Below are 21393 nucleotides of genomic sequence, written 5' to 3' on the forward strand. Positions count from 1 at the left end.
GGGAGTGATCAGCATTGTGTGAACTTGTTTGGCAAGGACTTGAATGTAAAAGGCATTTATTTATCAAGTTCCACATACAAAATTGTTCTGGAAACATGTAAATATGGCATTTGTGTTTGTTTTACGTATTAATTTGAGGAAGGTTACGGTCTATTCATCGCTCCACAGAGAGCTGATGTTTTCATCTGATGCTCGTCAGTTAAAGATTGAGTCACATGCCTCGTGTACATTGTAATTAATTTGCTACGTCCGTTTTCATTGCACTGTTGCATTCTGCTTTTATCCATATACCAACTTTTCATTCCTTTCAACTGAATCCAGCAGAACTGCTACTAAGGGAAACACACCTGTCCAAAACAGAATTGAACCTAAAGTCAATAGGTGTGATAAATTTGGCCTAGTATACCTGCACTGAGATAAATGTTATAAGTATCTCCGCATGGATGTAAGTAACCAAATAATTTGCTTTATTGAACATGTAAGATGCCTTCACACAGGTAACAAAAACAGACAACTGATATGCTTGAAATGAAAAAAGAAAAACCCACATTTTATTGCACTTAAGTTATAAGAAAATAAAATTCTAAGTGAATCAAACAAATACACAATCCCTTTAAGGTTTTTTCTGTCTGTTTTCTTTTTTGCCAGGCAGTTTACATGAACTGAAAAAATAAAACACCTGCAACAAATCTGATTTCTCAAACCACATCATAAATTAAAACAGAGGGAGAAAACAACGAGAGGAGATAGAGCAAGATTGTTTTCTTTTTTCTTTTTTAATATACAGTGTTATACCACTTTCACAGTTCAGCTTGAGTTGTGACTCTTGGAGATTGAGACGATTTTCGTTTGGCTACAATGTTTCTGTTCACGTTTGTTGCCTTTTGTGTTTTTATTTTTCCCCACTGACGATCCACGAGGCTGCGACCGCGGTGATTTTATCTGCAACACATGTAACACTAAGACTCCTGGCAGCTCGACCTGTCAGTTGATGCTTGTGATGGTCTCCTCTGTTGCTTCAGACATCTTTGAATGGAACAACAATCACACATGGATACGGACAGTTCTTTCATTCACGTGTTAAAGTTGATACATCTGCTAGTTTTTTTTTCTTTGCCAGTCCACACAACATTTGTACATTTCCCCAAAGAACAGGCTGAAAGAGCTTTGTCCCAAGGAATGTGTTTACAAGTTGCCCATTAACACGCTTAACACACGCACTCATGCACGCACACACACGCACGCCAACAGTGTACATCCGCTTGTTTCCTCTCTGCAGGCGATCCCGTCAGTATCTGCTGGACACGTTCCCTCCTCTCAGCCTCGTAGAGGCACGTTTGGCTCAAGTTTCAGTGGCAAAAACAAACAAAAACAAAACAAAAATGTTGGATGTTATCTTTTGTCATCTTTTGTTTAAGTCCAAACATATAGAGTTCAATTTGGAATTTCGCCTGGGACTAAAACGTCACAGCAAGTAAAAGTTCCATCTCTCTTTTTTTCCATCCATCTAGCAGCATAAATACAGTTTGGCCACTGGGGGAAAACAGTAGAGGGGAAGGGTCTGGGGGGGGGCAAGTTCGGGGCATTAATCCACAGCGCTTTGAGCTAAGAACCTTTACTTCTTCTCGTTACAGCACCGGCATTGAGGAAACCACCCCAGCAAGACTGAAAACTTCTGGACAGCATTGATGTTTATGTGGAGGCGGAGCTCCAAACCCAGGTATGTAGAAAACAGAAAGGAAGAACAAACAACTCAAACAAAAAGACAAGGGGAAAAAAAACCTTGTGACATAATGACAGCAAACCTAAACCAAGCAGGTTTCTAATACTGGGATTTGTTGCTGTTGGCAACTGCAAGTAAAGAGGAAAAAAACACAACAATAATAGAGAAACCCCTTTCATATGTTAAACCAAAAAGGTACTGAAATTCACAGTTGTGTTTGTGTGCGATATTGTAAAGAAATCAAACTACAGAAACCGAGTGGAGAACAACAAGAACGGAAATGGAGTGACGAGAAACGAGCCTGATTACAGGCTGAACCCTCCAATTACTCTCCTTTACATCAAGCAGCTCTTTACGTGTAATTATGTGGAAATTCACCTTAAAACATCTCTCACCTTACTTACTCTTTCCCTACAATTCAATGTTTTCCACTCTCCGGTTTGAGTGTGACTGTGTGTGTGTTTGAGGGTGCGTACTGATGGCAGGATAGTGGGTGGGTGTGTGTGTATGTGTTTTTTTTGGGTGGGTGGGGGCTTTAAAAAATAATATATCTCTGTACATCTCAAAATCTGTCAGGCTTGAGCGAAACCAAGTCTCTGTGCAAAGCTGACCCCGAACCGAAAGGGTGGAGAGTCGCTTCAAGAGTTCAGTCATCATCAGTCGTTCCTTTCTTCTTCTTCTCTTCTTTCCCCCAGCTAATCAAGGGACAGACTGGTCATGCCCCTCTGCCCCATTTCCAGCCCGATCCCCTCCAATTCCACCTCACACTGGTGGTAGGGGGTCAAAAGCAGGGGCTAAACACATGTGAGGGTCTGTGGCTTTGTCAGTAACATTTACCCAAAAGGGGGATGGGGGAGATGATGGTAGAGGACAGGACAGCCCACTGTTAAAGCAGTGGTGTTTGTGGATTTTGCGAGTTTGGGTGGAGCGTTCTCAGCTCGGGCCCTCCGATTTCTAGGCGTCTCATCTCCCATTCTCTCTCTATTCCTTCCTCTCCGCGGTTCGCTCTCTTCGTCCTTCCCCCACCACGTCCCTTCTCACTTCATGTCCACGTCAAAGTCCAGCACCAGCAGCTTGGTCTCCTCTGTGCCGTTGCGGCTGCCAACTGCGCACACCAGCTTGGTGTTGGAGGCCCGAATGCGCCACACCACACCGCCGCTGCCGCCGCTTTCCAGAGTCACCAGATTTCGGATGAACTCCCCAGTCTTCAGGTCCCACAGTTTAACTGTGCCATCGTCTGAGCTGGTGATGACAAAGTTCTTATTGAACTGGAGACATGTCACAGCGCTCTGGTGCTTGTGTGGACCTGAACACACAAAGAAAAGAGTCAGTTAGAAGGATTAAGTGTTAGGACAGAAAAAAAGAGCAAAACCAAACTTTTAACTTTTTATTTTCATCTTTTCAACACAGTTATGTACTAAAACATAAAAATAACCAGAATCACACTGCAGGCTGTTGCTACATTGGAGACAGGTGTCTTGCCTTTCTGGCATGTTCAGTCTCCATTTCTGCACCTGTACATCTGCTTTTCAACGTGCATTTGAAAAAATCCCTGTCATGCTTCAGTAGATGACAAACTACAACATGATGACTCTGTTGCTAGTCATGCACAAAAAGTATGTCTTGAAAAGCAGCTGCTTTCAGTTATCTGTCTGATTTATCTTCATGGTAGGGACTTTTAGTTCCTGATGTAGCTCATGCAGAGTCTTACACAATGTTTTATAACTAAAGATCTCCTCCGCTAATTTCTTATAAATCAGTACATTTTTATGAACTAAAACACTGAAATCCAGGGGAATAGAGCGAATGTCATATACAGTGAGTTTGTGTGTTTGTTTAGGCTGCCATCTTCTTAGGAAATGATCACAAGATGAAAGGCAGTTCAATGGCAGAAACCCTGACCTGGACCTTTTCTTGGTACCATTTAGGTAGAAATAGCCATTTCTAATGACTAAAGTGATGCATTGATTACAGTAGTGGATGGGTGAATCTGAAATGAAAGGAAGTTGTGGCTTAAGAACCTTGCTGCAGAATAAAGCCCTCAAAACAAAAACCTTTGTAAGCCAGTGAGCCGAAGGGAAGAGAAACGCTCGTCTCTTCCTGCTGAAGCTGTTGTGACAGCGTAGTGAGGTCTTCCTACTGTAGTCAGGCTCTAGGACGGGCTGCAGTGAGACACTCTGGCCTGTCACTGTCACGGAGGCTAAGCAGCTCCAGCTACAACTCAGTGTGCCATGTTTGTGTGTTTGTGTGCTGGCAGGAGGCCACAGTTAAAGTGAAGATGGCGTCTGTTACTACCTCCATCGAGGTGACTTTATTTGTGACTGTACGTGTGCGGTGACTTAAGATTTCCCTAAGGGCTTGAAAATGATATCTTAATTAAATCAATTAGGGCCGACACCAAACACAAACAAGTGTAGAATCAAGTACTGGCAAATGAACTGCCTCTTTTCTTTTCTTTTTTTTTTTTAAAGCACGGTTGCTATAGCAGCTATTTCATTCAGACACATTTAATTTCTTTCCACTTTCACAATCCATTTGCAAAGAAAATTTGTTGAAATCTCACCATCAACGTGCTTTCACATCTTTTCCATTTCTATCTCTAGTTAGTTCAAAGGGTGCGTTATTTACCCGAGTATACAATACTGCTCTGCACCAACCCCCAACATCCCTGCCTCTCTTCTCCCTCCCTCCCTCCTCTCTCCATTACCACAACAAAGCAGCCTGCTCCGTCACTACCTACTGTATGCTCTCTTCAGCTGACAGTGACGGCCTTGTTATTGGCCTTTTGTCTTATCAAAACACACTAATGAATAGCAGAAATTGTCCGCTGACCTAATTATATGACCTACAAAGTTCCCCGGCCCTCGTCCCCTCGCTGTAGTCACCCCCTCTTCACAAGACACACACGCCTCCTCCCCCATGGCCTTATCCCTCCCTCTCTTCAGACTCTCACTGGGGCATCCTTTTGTTCAGCGGGTGAGTGCGTGTTGGTGTTTGGAGGACCAGCACGCAGGGTTGTAGTTTGTTAATGAGGGCATTTAGAGGTGGGGTACCAGTGGTTGCCGCTGCTATTCAGCAAAGGATTTCCAACTTCCTGTGAGGCACCAGTGCTGCTAATGGAGTTAGAGCTTCATTCAAACAGACACAAAGGAAATGAGACTGTAATCAGGAAGGTAGACCCACGAGGTGTTGGTTCTGTACACCCGCGCACACACAGACACAGACACACACACACGGACACAAACAGGTTGTTTAGTCAGGGTTTTAATTGGATGGTCAATTTTGAACAGAGTCCAAACTTCTTCCTACCTCCTACACTTATTTATAGCTAGACATTAGACCAATAGACCAACTAGTGTCCAGGCGTTAAAGCTGACTTAATATGTGGATTTAAAAAAATCTAATTATAATGTCCACTTCTCAGATTAGCTGTCTCTCCAAGTGCTCCCTTGCAGCTACAGAGGTACTGTAGAAGTAGGAAATTGTGGCATGGAGAATGGAACAGCTCTGACAGGGTCAAAACTCCAGCAACACTTATATAGAACAACTTTACTGTCTGCAGAAGAACCCCCTGAGGTACAAGTACTCCTGGGTTAGGAATCACTCGTGAGCTGGCTAACATGTGATACAACACGCGCTTGTCTGGAAAGCCTTCAGATTCTGCTGAAGTAAACACATAAATAATGGCAGTTCCCAGCTTAAGTGAATGCAGCAGAAAAACTTGTCTGTTCCTGGTAACAGTAACTGTACAGAACAGTGCTCAGTGTTCATGTTCAGTTTTAGCTGAATGTAGGGCTGCAGTCACAGATAATGTCCTCCCAGTGTAAATATTTAAGACTTACACCTGCTTAGAGGATGTGTAAAATTTAAGTTATGACTTAATCATATTATAACTTATATGGTGCACCCTGTTTTTTTAAGTGCTACCACTACACTATGCTTGAATGTATACATAGCTGATAAAACAGCCTGTTGGGATGGTGACACTTACCTTGCAGTGTTTGCAGGCACTGGCCCGTCTTGATGTCCCAGATCTTGACAGTGGAGTCTGCGTTGCCTGAGACCAGGATGTTGTCTTTGAGCTCCATGCCGCTGGTGAGGGACTGGTGCCCCGTTAGCGTGTGGATGCAGTTGCCCGTCTCCACGTCCCAGACCCTTATAGACGTGTCCAATGAGCCGCTCACCACGTGGATCCCATCAAACTGGAGACAAGAGAAGATCAATTTAAACTGGATGACAATCAAGTTGCCAGTTTAAGGTAACTGCAGATGACACCTCAACTTGCAGTTGACGGCACAGATGCCTGCACAGCATACTTTGGTTCTATTAACAAACTTAAGATTAAACTCATTGAAATGAATGAATTTTATTGATCTGTGAAAGCTTTGCTTTTGTTCCCACATCCAAAAGTAGAGCACCAACACTTTAAAAGCCTCACGCTGCAGCATGGTACAAAAACCAATCTATCAGTGCAGTAAACAGCCTCCTCTCTGAGGGCGATGGCACCAGCTAAAGTGCACTGTCATCACACAGAGTGGGTGAGAGGACAACTTGGAGGACACACACAAATTAATTTTTTCAAACAAACAACAGCACATACACACATTAGGAGAGGATACACTAAAATGTTATTAAAATGCACATAAATATGAACATAATGAAGATAAAAATATGAAATCAACTTTTTTTTGCCACATTGGCAAAGCAACTACCTGAGCACAAGGACAAATATTTCAGTGAGCTCTGCTTTCCTAAAGCTGTATAAATAAAACTGACTTGACTTAAAAGTCATGAGCAGTTTACGGACCCTCATCCAGCTGGTTAACAAACTCAGCTGCTGCACAAATCCACACTGTCTGTCTTTGTGTCTCTGAAGCTGCTCACCTGTAACGAGTACACTCTGTTGGTGTGGCCCTGCAGCGTGTGGAGGCAGGTCTCCGTCTCGGGGTCCCACACTTTGACCATGAAGTCGTAGGCACCGCTGACCACCCGCCGCCCGTCGTACTGGACGCAGCGCACCGCCGCCACATGGCCCATGAGGACGTGTAAACACTGACCTGTCTCGATGTCCCAGACGCGCAACGTGGCGTCACGAGAGCCACTGACCACCCTGAGAGGAAACAGGATGGACACAAAGAGATGGTGAGTCTCAGTAAAGGTTGAATATCTGGGTGAGGCATAAACAGTTAAAGCAATTGCAAATTCATGAGAAGTGTTGAGCTGGATTTTCCCAGTGAAGGAACTTCTCTCACAAGTTATATCCATTCTCTAAGAATAAATTCCACACTCTCCTCACAACTCCTCATTCATGCTGTGGCAGCTGCATTGACAGAATAATGAGGCAGGTATGAACGTTTTCTTTTGCTCATCTGGCAACGAGTAACCCACAGCGTCACATTCGTGTTCACACTTGAATGTACAAAAACACCTCTTTGACTCAAACAGCCACCTTTGTGTAGCATCTTCACCCAGACTGGAAAAGGAAAAGATTTATTATAGGTTATAGAAAGGGAAACTCCCTTTAGGGAAGAATACTTACTCAATTTTTTTTTTTTACATTTTTTCAGATGATTACTGTAAGAACAGTTTGTCCCAAGGATATTATTTACAGTACAGAGGAGAAACATGTTAAAAAAGTTTATTCACTGATTGATGCTGCCTTACTTGATTTAAACCAGATTCCAGATGCCTCAATAAAGACACAGACATTTCCCCACATTATGAACATCTTTCTCTCACAGGCTATTTGAATAGGGAAAAAAACATGCTGTAGATACACACAGCACATACTCTTTATTTATAAAATGCCTCCCGGTGCTACGTAGATGGAAATCACCAACATGTTATTCACTGTCTGCCTGCAGCTCACAGCGTTTCCACTCAGTGAGTAATCAAATGCTACACAAAAACCTTGGTGAGCCCTAAGGCGAAAAGAGCACTTTGAGTCTCTGGAGTGTAATATTGAGAGAATATGTGAGCAGCGGTTCACTTAAGATGGCTTACAGGGTCTACTTAATCACTATGAGACCACATGCTCACTGTAATACAGATACCATCCTCTTTTACTGCTGTAGAGTTGCTCTTTTTTACTTGGTAGGATCACTGTTGTGACTGATAGGGATCATTAAAGGAATAGTCCAGACATTTTTGAAGATGTGCTTATTCACTGTCTTGCTGAGAGTTAAATGAGAAGATTGTTGTTTTTATACAGGATTTTATGTGGATAAAATAAATGAGATATAACATGCTTGCTCATGGTGGGATTTGTTGGGTCTGTCTCTGTAAATACCTATTTTAAAGAGTATGGTCTAGACCTGCTCTATATGAAAAGTGCCTTGAAATGACTTTTGTTGTGATATGGCATTATATAAATAAAATTGAATTGAATTGAATTAATTAGTGAGCTTCAGAGTTGCTGATCAGACTGTTCAAAACAATTACATTGCTGGTACAACAGTTTTTGCCGGGTATAAAGGCAGCATTTCCAGATGCACTGTAATAGCATACATGTGAAACAGGTTTATCTAGCAACAACTAAGCTTAAGCTGCAACTAATAACAGTTTTCATTACTGATCAATCTGCCCATTACATTTTGGATTAACTGATCATTCATTTAATTTATAAAATGTCAGAAAATAGTGAATTAGTGGCCAACACGTTTTCATAGAGCCCTAGGTGATGTCTTAAAATGGCTTGTTATGTGCTACTTATAATACAAAACCAAAGATATTTGTTTTAATGCCACATAAGACAAAGAGAGCTGCACTGGAACCAGGAAATCTTTGGCATTCTTGCTTAAAAATGGCTTAAATCTTTAATCTATTATGAAAATAGCTGCAGACTCATCAATTAACTGCCTAATTGTTTCAGCTCTAGATTTATTAGTTAAATTGGCATTAAGTCAAAAGCACTGTGGTGCCAAAAGACACTACAGAAGTGTTGTTTTTCTAACTTTTACACAGGCTTAGTGGTGATTACTGATGAGATTGCTCCATACCTTTTCTCATGTAGGTGCATGCAGCGCACTGTTGAGGTATGCCCATAGAGGGTGTGGATACATTCTCCTGTCTCTGCGTTCCAGACCTTGAGTGTGCGATCAGTAGAGCCGCTGATAATAATGTTGTCTCGCATCTGGGATGACCACACGCCCCCTGTGTGGCCCACCAACGTCCGCAGACACTGAAAAGACCACAGAAGAAGAAGAAAAAGAATGTTGGTCAGTAAGTTCCTCACTTCTATTGTAGACTTTTGATGTCAGAAAAGTAAGTTTCAAAGACATTCAGGGTGATTTCATTCACACATATCATAAATTAGTTTCATAAAATCACATTTGGGATTTTTTTTTCACCCTGAATGACCTCCTTTTGCCTTCAGGGAGGAAAGACAAGTAAAATGAAGTTTGTGTGACCTTTTATGGAAAGGAAGAGCTCAGTTATTTCTACCTGCTGCTGCTGCACTGGGACAAAATCTCTCTCTGAACTCTCTGCTGGCTTTTATAATTGCTTTTACTTATCTGCTGCAAAAGCGGCCGATTTATTCTCTTTGCAGAATGGGTTGACAACTGTCTTCAATAAAGAAACGCGCCCATTCATCCCCATTAGCGATGCTAGATTAGCTATTGATTACAGCAGTTATGGAAATCTTTCTGATCAATTGAATTTGCGTCTCCACGGTTTGTCTCATTTGTCCCTTGATTTAATTATCCTAAATGCATTAAATTAAAAATTCTTTGGGGAGAGAAGAGGAGCAAAAATGTAGAGGTGGTGGGCGGTGAGTGCTGCCATTATGTCAGGTTCAGAGTGGAGCATGTCTCTCAAGTGTACAACATGTGACCCTCCTGACTGCAGCTGATAAGCCGCTGAGCAGCGAATGGCGGTGCGGGGCAAGACGTTTTATTGCAACGAGTGAGACAGGAAGATGACGCTGCAGCCTGCCTCCCCCCTCCCCTGTCCTAAAATCCCTTCATTAACTGTGGGCCAATGTGACATGTCCTTACAGTCAACCTCACTACAGTGTTAAAAGTCTCTCTTGTTTTATCACCATGACCCTTAACCAGTGAAAAGAGAAGACTGAAGCTTGAAAAAAACATCTGACTAAATTACACTTAAAAATATGGCAGAAACGTGGTGTATTCTCCAGATTATTTACAATGTTCCGAATGTAATACTCAACTACAGGCCTGCAGTTTATTGTAATCACTCAAGGATGCAAGATTTTTCCTCATGAATCGAAGCCAGTGGTTTGAGGTTCCAAGAACAAGAATCACAGTGTGTGATTAGAGCCTACTCAAACAGTGCGTGGGAAGAGAGAATATCTGAAATGAAGGGCTTAGGCGTCTTTATCTGTCTGTGAAACAAACATAAAATAAGCCCATCCCCGAGAGTGAAAGAAGATTAGCATTCTTTTAATGAACCTTTGAAGGACCTTTTTTTGGAGACATGAGGGTTTTCATACAATGCTTTACATTTGCATTATATTTTCTTCTTCATTTAAAGAAAAAAAACAGTGGGAGGATATCAAGAGTAGCAGTCACAAAGACCACAAAACACTGTAGTTTTTTTTGCACTGAAAAATCCATCTTGATTGACCTTAGCAGGAAACATAACAGAAATATATGGGTATATGGGACTAAAGGTGCATTGATTGAGTTATTGCTGGACAAAGGTTAAAATAAACTACCTCAGGTCAAGCAGATTTCTGAGGCTACAACTGAATCTTCATTAGTTTTTTTTCTGGTAGAGAGAGACAGAAAACCGGGGGGATTCTGTTTTCCTGTTTTGCTTTCTGGACATTGAAATGTGCAAAACTGTACAGCAAGTTGTCCTGATATACAAAGCAGAGAAAAAAAAATCTTTGCTGCTGCCTCCATTATTTTCTGTGGAGCCGCCACGATGCCAGATATGAAAACTTACTGGCATGCTTTTCCCTGCAACTGCAAAAACTGACCACGCTCTCAGCTTGTTTAACAGAAAAATGCTGGTGGAATACGGCAGAAATAAAAAATGAAACTGGTGAAGTCTAAAGGTATTCTGAGAGCTTTGTGAGGATGTCAACACGTTACACACACAGCATCCCCTTTTTCCATTCCTTGTGCTACTGATTTGATGACATGGGTGTGATTTCCCCCGGGTGACAGACTGATGTCACGTTACATATGTACAGATAACGACGCTGTGCCTTCCACCACAGAAAAAAGGCATTATCATGAATACAGTATCACAGCCTTTGTTGTGCATAACCGCTAGATGTCCTTCCTCAATTTATTTATGTAAGTAATATCCACAATATATTCCCATTGGGTTCACAGCTCCAAAAGCAATCCCTAATCTCTGTTACTTAAAAGAGGTGACAGAAAACTGGATATCCATGCAGCTGAAGCATCTGGCAGAGGACACCTCTCCCTGGACATGACAGCAGTCCACAGGTCTGCCATCTTAGATCTGCCTGACAGCTGAGGCTGCCGCTGACAGGCACCACCAAGGACACGCGCTGCTCTGTTAAGCACCAGACAGCCACCTTTGAAGCAATGAGATGTGGGCTGCTGTTTGTGGGCTGGATGGAAGATTGACATCTCTCACTGAAGCTGGAGGACACCGCAAAGACAAAGTACCGGTAGACCAGGTAAAGACAGAGCCGTTGAGTGTTGTCTCAGCAACCACTTTTTCAAAGGGAAAACAAAACAAAACAAAAAAATCCTCTAGACCACAAATGTGAACCGCAGATGCAAGCTTCAACAAAAACTCTTATGTCAATTTGTTCAATCACTGATGCAATACTTTCACCTCAATCAGATCCCCATTGTCTTACCTGATCGCTAAGCAACGGCCCACTTCTTTCAGAGGTGTGGAAGCATTTACATGTAATGTGCTCTGTAATAATTCCCTGATTGCCTCACAGCAAGAGTTCAATTCACTCTGTTTTTATATAACAAGCTAAATCAAGGGCAAGACGGCACTGGCTGCAAAGATGACATGTGTCTTAGTGTTTGTTGAAGCTTATCTGATGAACATTTGTTAAAATGAAAGTCATGTCCATGTAAAGGACCCTGTCGATATGATCTGCTTTCTGTACTAAAAATGCCCCACGAATTTGAAAAATACACATTTCGCAAACAAAAACAGATACTGGACGGATCCATTAAACAATTGATAGAAACATCTGTTACAATCTTGTCACATCATATCTGATGTAATATTTAGAGCTGGGTTGGGAGATGCTGCGAGTGGGAAATAACATGAGGACATTTTGACTCTGCAAAGTGATGTAATATCACTTGATTCACCCCCACCCCCACCCCAAACGGCGTCTGGTTCACAGGGGAATCTTTTTGATCACCCTAAATTGAACACAAAGTTTCTGAGGAAAAGGGGGCACAAGTATCTGAGAAGAAGTGTTAACACTGCTCTACCTCTGGCACAATTTGTCTACGGTGTGACCAATTTCTTTTTCCATCCTATCAATTTAAATCCTCTACCTACAGTGCAAGCCGCCAGGGCTGCATTTTAAATCTCTCCTCTGAAGAAAAAGCACAGAGGTAACCACTGATGTCTGAGAGCATGAGGCAATTTACCCTTGTAATCTATAATCAGCCCACCAAACTCATTACTGATTGGCGGGGACTGCTTTAGTCTGATGAATGAAACGCGGCCCGAAATCAAACATGGGTGATGGAACAGAGAAAAGAAAACCACATCTTCAGTCTAATGCCATCAGACTTCAAAAGGAGAACGTTTAAAGACTGAAATAAGAGTTCCTCGTCTCCGTTGATCATGGTGCTTCTACCGCTTATTGATCCAATTCTGAGTAAAACCTGAGTTCTGGTGTTAGTGGCTGAGCTGTGGAAGGCTCACTTGAGCTTTTCTTGAAGTTAGAGGATTTATACGAGAGGTAAAAGGCGTGCCAAGGTCAAACAAATCACTTTTTAGAAGACAGTTACGGAGGAGAGATTTTCCTACCATCTTGGCTGTTTGCAATATGAAGGAGAAGGAGATATGAAGGAGAAGAGGAATGGATATTGGCATGTGGATTGGGAGCCACAAAAAGCATTCATCCATTCATCACAAACACCTTGAGATCACTGATAGCCACTTTACAGGCCGGCATCTCATGGGGAAGAACTGACGGCGAGAATAACGTAGCAATCAAGCCCTCAAATACACTGGCAAAGAGTGTAAAGGATGTTGACAGCAGAGAGGAAAAACAAATGCAGGTGCTGGTAATCCCATTGTATTTTTACTTTACAGTTTTACTGGCATCGACAGCTACTTCACCCGAAATGGGCAACTAGACTTAATTGGCCATTCCTCTCCAGCGAGGGATTCTCTCTCTGGAGTTGAGAGCTAAAGGAGCAAAGAGATGAAATCCACAGAGGGGATGTGCTCTGAATACAGCACCAAAACACAGACGGGTTTAGGCTCATCTCTTCCTCATGACTAATGTAAACAAACAATTCTGAGGAGGATTTAGTGTTGTAGAGACCACGGACACAATACACTGTGTGTCTGTGACGTCAGTCTGACTGCACAGTGGTTTCACAAAAAAGGCAGCAGAGCCTGCCGGTGATGTGACTCATCGCAGACATCCACCACCAATGTAGAGCCACTATAGCTGTAACTCAACAACTTGTCATCCAGATATAAGTCTTTGGGTGAAGGAGAACCAAATTTGTGCTCCATGCCTATCAGATGACCTTGGTGAAATCTGTTCAGATCAGCAAATGCTGTGACTGATATGTGTGTAATCACCAATGGGCTGAATGCCAACTTTACTATCTGTTAGACCGAGACTTTGCAGGAATGAAAAGCAAGCTCTCTGGTCTATTGTGTCCAACAGAAAGAAAAAGCTGCTGCAGTGTGATCATGCAGAATATCAATTTCTCTGAGGGCCTTTTTTAGTGAAATGAAGCAAGTTCACAGCACAACCACACAAGGTTGGAGAGAGAAATGATACAATAACATTGCACAGAGGATTTCTTTAGTAAAGTAGCTCCTGTGAAAATGGACTCCAACACAGAGGCATGAAGGTGTTGCGATTTACCACAATCTGTGAACCTCTCTCCATCACCACAGTGCAACAACTGCCTCTGTTTAATACACAGTGTAAAGCTGCAGCACAAGGCCTGTGTGGCTGCACCAGCTTCAGCTATGAATACTAACACTGCTTGCGGACATGTGCTGTGTAACAAATCTGCAAAACGGGTAAATATAAGAGGAGAGAAGAGACAGAACGGAATCTTGCCAGGATGTTTTTACTTGACAGAGTAAATATTGCTATCAGTTAAGTGAAGGCTGTATAGATACAGGTGCTAGATAGGCAGCTGTTGCTAATGTTAGATAAAACACAAGAAGCTATATATGATGATAAAACGTCTTCATATCTAATGACCAGTAATCCTTCACTTTTCAATCAATAAGTCTGAAATATTCATGAAAATTATTTCACTTGAGCCACGTGCATACAGTCCATTAACATCTGACTATACAACAGCACAGAAGGAGAGGAAGCCATTAAGACTTGAGGACAAAACAGGAAATAGAAAAGTAGTTAACTCTTACCTTTCCTGTGATAGCCGACCAGACTTTCAGCGTGTTGTCGTCAGAGCCGCTGACTATGCGGTTGCCACAGAACTGGAGGCAGGTGATCACATGGTCGTCATGACCTTTCAGCACCTGTGAGACGGGACAGATAGAAGAAGACATGCAATGAGAAGGACAAAGGAGAAGGGCGGATGTGCAATGACAAAGCAAATGGCAAGAAATGACACCAACGATGACATGTCGCTGGTGCTTTATACATCAAACTAAAGAGGAGATAAGAGGAAAATGTCATCAAGTGCTGCAAGTGTACACAGCTCTTTAAACGGAGCTATATGCCGTGTGTGTGTGTGTGTTTAGTCTCTGCTGGTTAATACTGGGTCACAGGACTGCTAGCTCAGCAAATGACAGAGCACACTGCATATGCAAAGGAGTATGAAGAACACAGTAACCAAATTTACATCAGTGGCGGCCTAAAATGACCTGCAGCCGTTTCTAAAGGAGCAAAGGCGTACAAGGCCCATTAAGGATCAACTCTCGCATGCTGGTCATGCTTTATGGGAAACTTCTGAACAGGCAAAAGACAAATGGAGTCTTTAGATTGAAGGAGAACAAGATCATCCTGTGCTCCGACTCAATTATCATTCAATGCGTACACTGCAGAGCACAGCCCTGACCCATCACTAACTTTCCATCAACTCCACACTTCAGACCCTTATTGAACCATCTTTCTATGACTCAAAGCCATTTCATATTAGATCTATAAGATCAGCTGGGTTGAGGCAAACCTGTAGGGATTTCAAGTTTGAAGGGAAAAGCTACCTTGGGTGATTTGAGGTCCCCTCTCCTCCAGTTAGTGTCTATTCTGTGCTGCCTGATGTAGGCACTCTTCCAGGGGCTGTGAGTGAAGCCAGGCTTTACGATTTTCCTCTTCTTGAGGGGCAGAGGCTCATCGATGCCTGTTAGGAGAGAGAAGAAGGCTGATTGGACTAACAAGCTTATGTTTTTCCAGTTAAAGTTTATTTTAAAACAGGTACAACCACAACATTACGCACAGTGTTGACCACAGCGGTAGCCCCAGACTGCTCCCGCTGAGTCCCTGCATGTTGTCTGTCTGTGTGCATCTGTTAGAGAGACTTAAGACTCACCTTCTTCCCTGCATTTCTCCCTCCACAGCAGGTTGTCTTCTGCCAGGATGCGCCAGTAGCGACACGTCTGGGCTGCTTGGAGGAGGTCCTTCGGTTCCAGGAATGACAGCACATACAAAGCCAGCTGTTGAAAGATATGGACAAGGAATGTGAGAGGTGTAAATGGAAAAGAAGACACAAAGAAGACCTATTATTTACTACAGGGTGTATACAACTGTGCAAACACCTCACAGAAGAGGAATTGAAGTTTGAAGTAACTAAACCACAATAACAAAAAGGAGAAGCTAAGAGAAAACACTTGCAGAACAAACTATGAGCAGAATATTAACAGCATGAATCTATCTGACAAGGGTAAAACAGTTGTATTACCATAGAACTGAATCAACATTTCTATGAAAACCCAACAAAACACGCAGACAACAGGAGCTTCACAGAGCAGGTAATAATGCCACTGATACAGTACATTATGCCAAAGCCAGAAAATAAAGACACAAAACCTGGCATGATAATAAGCATAAATCTGCACCCCTGAGCAATAGAAAAAAAACATGACTGTCTGCTGCTTTTCCACTGTTTTTAGCAGACATATTCAAACTGCTATATATTTGGACAAATCTCTCAATATACAATATCTGTTTCAGCTATGAAACAATGCAGTGGATCAACCATTAGGTCAAGTGATTGCTCTGTATTATCATAAAGAGGGAAGGATTATGGGTTCATTTTACAGAATGGGGTGTAACCCGTTGTGCAAATATTGTCTTTTCATTATATTACAATAATCTGAGATGATACTGACCCGCAACACACTGTGTGACAAATTAAAGAGCGAGTCATGATGGAACCAAATGACTGTCTCGCAAAGATATTTTAGACTGGGCTGTAGAGTTGCGCCAGTCTTCATTTTGCCCTGAAGTTAGTCTAGTGTACGGCTTCAAACTAATTATTATTTACATGATCAATTAATGTGATTATTTTCTTGATTAACTGGACCATAAGAACGATGAAACTGCTTATATAATTTCTCACAGCTCAATTTGAAGAAATGTCCAAAGCCCAGAGATATGAGCTAAGGTTCAGAGTTTCCATGGTAACAATCACTGACACTTGCTGACCTGTGGCACCAGATGAGCTCATATGCTCATAATTTGAGGTTTTCTAACCACGTTGTAGAGCAAGTAATGAGAAGGGAGAGAGTTTATAGAAACCATAGTAACCTGCTATAAATATATACAGCATGGAGAACTTCATCAGTTGTTTTCATAGTTTAGGAAACTATCCTGAGTCTGTCTTTGATGTTCCTGTCAACTTTTGTATTTTATTTTTAATTTTTTAATCCAAATCAGGTTTTTTATATTGTTACAGGCTGAATTTATCTATTAAAATGTCTGGAATGTTGAAATATTCCAGAGGGCAAACATTTCTTGCTGGAGCTATTTGTCAACCATGTTTTTTAGTTCATCCATTATCCATTCATTGCAATTTTAGACATTTATTTGAAGCCTGACTGATGGTTAGATTTAAACCAGTCAAAGTCTATCTTTGCAAAACTGGCCCCTGATCTGAACTCAAACACTTCACAGATTTGTAGATCTTTCTTTGTCTGATATCTGACTTTATGTGCTTCAAAAACAAGCCTGATCATTATGAGGGCTATCCCTGACGTTCACAGGGTTTTTATGGTATTTTGTTTACCTCCTGAAGGCCTTTAGGTGTTACAGTGTTAGTCTGAGGTTTATTTCACATGACTTGGCCCAAATGAGACCCATCTCAAACCCTGATATACCTCAATCACCTAAAAAGCCTGTTTAAGCCAGTAGTCATTACCAGGGTTGAGGATATTTCAAATATTTTATGAATGGACCTCCTAGTCAGTGATTGCTTTTTAAGCCCAACACACAGCCTTCTGTAGACTCCCTTCATACTTTCAATTCCAGCTGTATCTATCAGTGCGACCACAGGGATTGTCCTGTTAAAATTACTTGACAGCTCCACCCGATATATTTCCAGCAGCACTGACAACAGAGCAGAGATGGGATTATCAAAAGAAGTCAAAGGGAACAAGATATATAAAAAAAAGGAAGGACAGCAAAGGGAAAACAAAATGAAAAGAGAGGGCTTGTGTCCTGGTGTGAACACACATGATGCTGTTTGTATATTTGGCTTTGGAGCAAGTGGTGCTGACACATTGAAAGCTTGCATCCTATTGCCTCACTCTCTATGCTACTAACCCCTCCCTCCCTTCATCCCAACACCTGCCAGACAGAGACAAGGTGTTAAGCATTTGTTCAGCTCCACAAGATGCAGTGAATTGAGGCTGTTTCGTGAGAATCCCTTATGTGATCTTATCGTCATTGTGGCACTTCAGATTGTTTGTATTGTCAGTTATGATGCAGAACGAAAACAAGACACCCACTACGGATGCAGTTAGATGTTGTGAGAGAAGACTGCGACAGGATTAGGGCTGCAGAGGAAGCCTTGTCTCTCTGTCAGGTACGCTTGTTCAGAAATAATGTCTACCATGAAGGATTCCCATGGGAGTTCAGGTCAGAAATGGAGAGGCAGAGGAGGATAAGAGCTAGAGAGGAAATTGTGAATTGATAGCCGAGAAGTAGGGGATTCGGGAACTCACCTCTTTGGGCAGCAGGGAGATAAAGTCTCGCTGAAACTGCGGCTCGATCACCTGCATCATATGCTTGACTTGTGTGGGCTCACAGCTGTCGATCAACTCATCCAGCGCCAGCAGCTTCTCGGGGCCAGTCCAGCTCTGAAAGAGGATGGGCAGAGGATGTTGTTTTTAAACAAGTACAAGCTCTACAATACATTACGTTCATTTAGCTGTTGCTTCTCTCTAATCTGACTTACAATAAGTGCACCCAAACTCGATAGGAACAAAAGTAACACTACATATCATCAAAAATGGAAAGTGAATTACTCTCAAACAAATAAAAACATATTTATTGGCACAGTTTGAGTACTTAGGATTTTCTTTTTTCTTTTTTTTTTAATCAGACATATGCGAGCGCTGGCATGGGGAATCAAACCTACTGAAACCAGAAATTCACAATGCACAACAGATGAGAGTACGCACGTAGTGTCAGCTCAGCTAATAATAGTCAACTCAAGATGGAATCCAGGAAACCAGACCATGAGGGTTTATCATTGTGCCACTGAAGGTACCTGTGGTATAGGTTTTGATTTATATTTAAGAGTCTAATTTCACTCAGAGATATCACCCCCACAAAGATAGACACATGTCTTATTAAGCCATGTCATGTGCTTTATATTCCATAAAGTGACTGTGTGTATATTCTTTCATTTACTCAGCGGTACAAAATGACGGTGAGCTACACACATAGATTTACAGCTTTGTCTTGTTACTGATATAAAAGATTCCCACTGTGTAAATCTATCTCTCTCTGTTTACATTCATTCATTCACACAGAATGGCAATTGTGGTGAGCAGGTTTGAGAAACATGTAGCACAAAACAAAAGCAGTCAGTCACAGTTTTCACCATCAACGTCTTAACCCTAACGTGTAGTGACATTTTTGAGGAGGTTGTAGACTACACATGTAGTCACCATTACTATGGCGCAGCTCCTTAACAGAGAAGTCTAAATTCTACATTACTCATTATCAGCATCCCAAACAATTAATGTTGGGATGCTTTTGATGTGCTGCTGGTGTCAGTGAAGAAAAGGTGTAGCTAATTGAAAATATTGAGGTGCATCAGTTGTCAGCCATCTAAGATACATTGCACTGACATCCATGGACAGCTGCTTACAGCTGTGTGTTTTACTCGTGGGAACCACTATAAACAAATGACTTTTTTATTTCACTGCAGTCTGGACTCTTCTCTCTGTGCTGTCCTCTCTAGAGGTGCTCTAAATAAATATTGCAAGTTGGCTATCACAGGTGGCAATGTACTAGTTGAACACTGTCAGCAGATTATTAATTACACATCCACATCTGGACTGCCACGCCCAACACAGCTGTAAACGTAAAGTGTTGACTGAAAACGCAGCACTGGGGTGTTACAGGCTGATTGTCCCACTTTACCGCAATCAAACAAGACGCCTCAGTGTGCTTATGTAAGCTTTTTTTTGCTAAGTCTGACACCTTGATTGGAGCGTCTTGGAAAGATCCAGCTTCGTGCAGCATGTCTGTAACACATTAATGTTCCCTACGTGCCCTCCACAGCAGCACAGAGTAGCTTGAGGCACCTGCCTATTTCTAGCAGCCAACACATTAGTGGAAAATTTGTACATCAGGAACTAGAGTCTATCAACAGCATTATTAGAGCTCTGTAGGGTTTTGTTTCTCCTTCTTGAACGTTCAGGTTGGTTAATGCTGGCTGTTGTATGTTAGACCCAACAGCCACAGTTGTTTTCCTCTGTGGAGCCCTGAAATCTAACAATGATTACAGGCTATGAGGCAGGATGGAAAATCTGGCACAAACAAACCACCTGTAATTTGGCAGCTAAAAGCTTTAGCCAGAGGTGCTGGCTGTAAAGGTAATCAGGGGGCTCAAAGACCTCCCCTCCAGCAGAGGGAGGACCATGTAACAGTTAGTTTACTTGTTAGAAAACCCTCTGACCCCTGGTTTGTTCTCTATTCATAAATATACTTGACAATATTTAATGCTCAATGTTGAGGATTTGTGCTATTTCAGATATTTGTTCTCTAATTTACTACATACTGTGGCTATTTTCCAAAAGAACAAACAAAAAGTTCAAAGTTCAAGATCCTTCATTGACCTTTATGAGGTTATAAACTTTGCACAAATATTCCTGAATATGTATCTCAAATCAAACTTCTGGAGAGCTCAATGAATTCCAGGAGTTTCCAGAATAAGCTCTAGTGGTTATTTGGAGATTATTGTCTCCCTTGACATGTCAGGCCCACTCCTGCTTCAGTCACTGAGTTTTTAAAATTTCCCAGATTTTCTTTCAACAATCCCCTAAGGATGGCTGTGACACAAACCGACAGTCTACATCTCTGATCACAGTGCTGATACTTGAGCATGCAGGAAAATTTCAGGCTGGCTTACACAAGTGTTGCTCTTTTGATCAACTAATCATTATGATGATGGGCTGCTGATAAAGTACTTCAGTTCAGACATTCAGGGAAACACTTAAGTGTCTGCTGAAAAAGTCCTGGTTAATTCAATAAAGACCACATCCAAAAAGTTTACTGACATGCTTACTGACTGCTATCAGCTACAAACACACATTTTACGCCAGTCACAATACTGACTGGTTCTGCCTTGTGTTACATAGTCAGTGGGATGCACAAGTTTATTTTGGGATTTTAACAATGTATAGTCGAGCCAGATGTGCCTGTGTGTTGGTTGTATAAAAGGGACAGGTCACCACAAAACAGCCCCACACATAAACCTCCATACAATCACAGCTTGTCTTCTTTACACGTTGGTTTTTGTACAGATTAAACAAACAAATTTTAACAGGATAATTAATTAGTGACCTTTAGAGGTGCTGGTAGGCAGATTTTGTTTGTTTTTGTTTGTAAGCTAAGCTAACTGGCTGCTGGCTGTAGATCCATATTTAATGGAGAGACATAATAGTGGTGTCAATCTTCTCATCTAAGTCTCTGCACAAAGGCAAGTAAGCGCATTTCCCAAAATCTCAAATTAATCCTTTTAATGTAAAACCTGACTTTGCCATGGTGCGTCCTTATGTCTGCCTTTAAAAGTGCAATATTCCAAAAATAAAACCAGAAGTTTGGGAGTTTTTTTTTTTTTTGCTCTGTCTACAGTAAGCTGTACGTTCTCATGTTTCCATCTCTAATAGCAGCTACAGGCTAGGACTGGACTGGGGAATGTACAGAATGTAAGACTGAGGTTTAGCTGCCTGCAGCCTGAGTTGTCAAATTAAAGACAGTAGTCTGTGGTAGGTCCGGCCTGAGGATTAATATCTCTAAAATAAACACTATGGTGTCACAGGTTGGCCCAGCCATTCAAAGATAA

The 21393-nt window shown here is 41.8% G+C and overlaps 1 protein-coding gene across 2 annotated transcripts in view; it reads right to left on the reverse strand.

Moving 5' to 3' along the window:
* Positions 1-444: 444 nt before the first annotated feature.
* fbxw7 (F-box and WD repeat domain containing 7) overlaps positions 445-21393 on the reverse strand; it is a 65487-nt gene continuing 44538 nt past the window's right edge. For both annotated transcript variants that reach the window (XM_051070534.1, XM_018690873.2), the window contains exons 4-11: positions 18038-18172; positions 15406-15529; positions 15080-15216; positions 14279-14392; positions 8722-8903; positions 6608-6833; positions 5715-5925; positions 445-3029 (exon numbers count right to left, since the gene is read on the reverse strand). In XM_051070534.1, coding sequence (XP_050926491.1) covers positions 2761-3029; positions 5715-5925; positions 6608-6833; positions 8722-8903; positions 14279-14392; positions 15080-15216; positions 15406-15529; positions 18038-18172 — 1398 coding nt within the window. In that variant the 3' untranslated portion in view covers positions 445-2760. The remainder of the gene's footprint in view (positions 3030-5714; positions 5926-6607; positions 6834-8721; positions 8904-14278; positions 14393-15079; positions 15217-15405; positions 15530-18037; positions 18173-21393) is intronic.

The sequence above is a fragment of the Lates calcarifer genome, linkage group LG5 (genome assembly GCF_001640805.2).
Source record: "Lates calcarifer isolate ASB-BC8 linkage group LG5, TLL_Latcal_v3, whole genome shotgun sequence".
NCBI lineage: Eukaryota > Metazoa > Chordata > Actinopteri > Centropomidae > Lates > Lates calcarifer.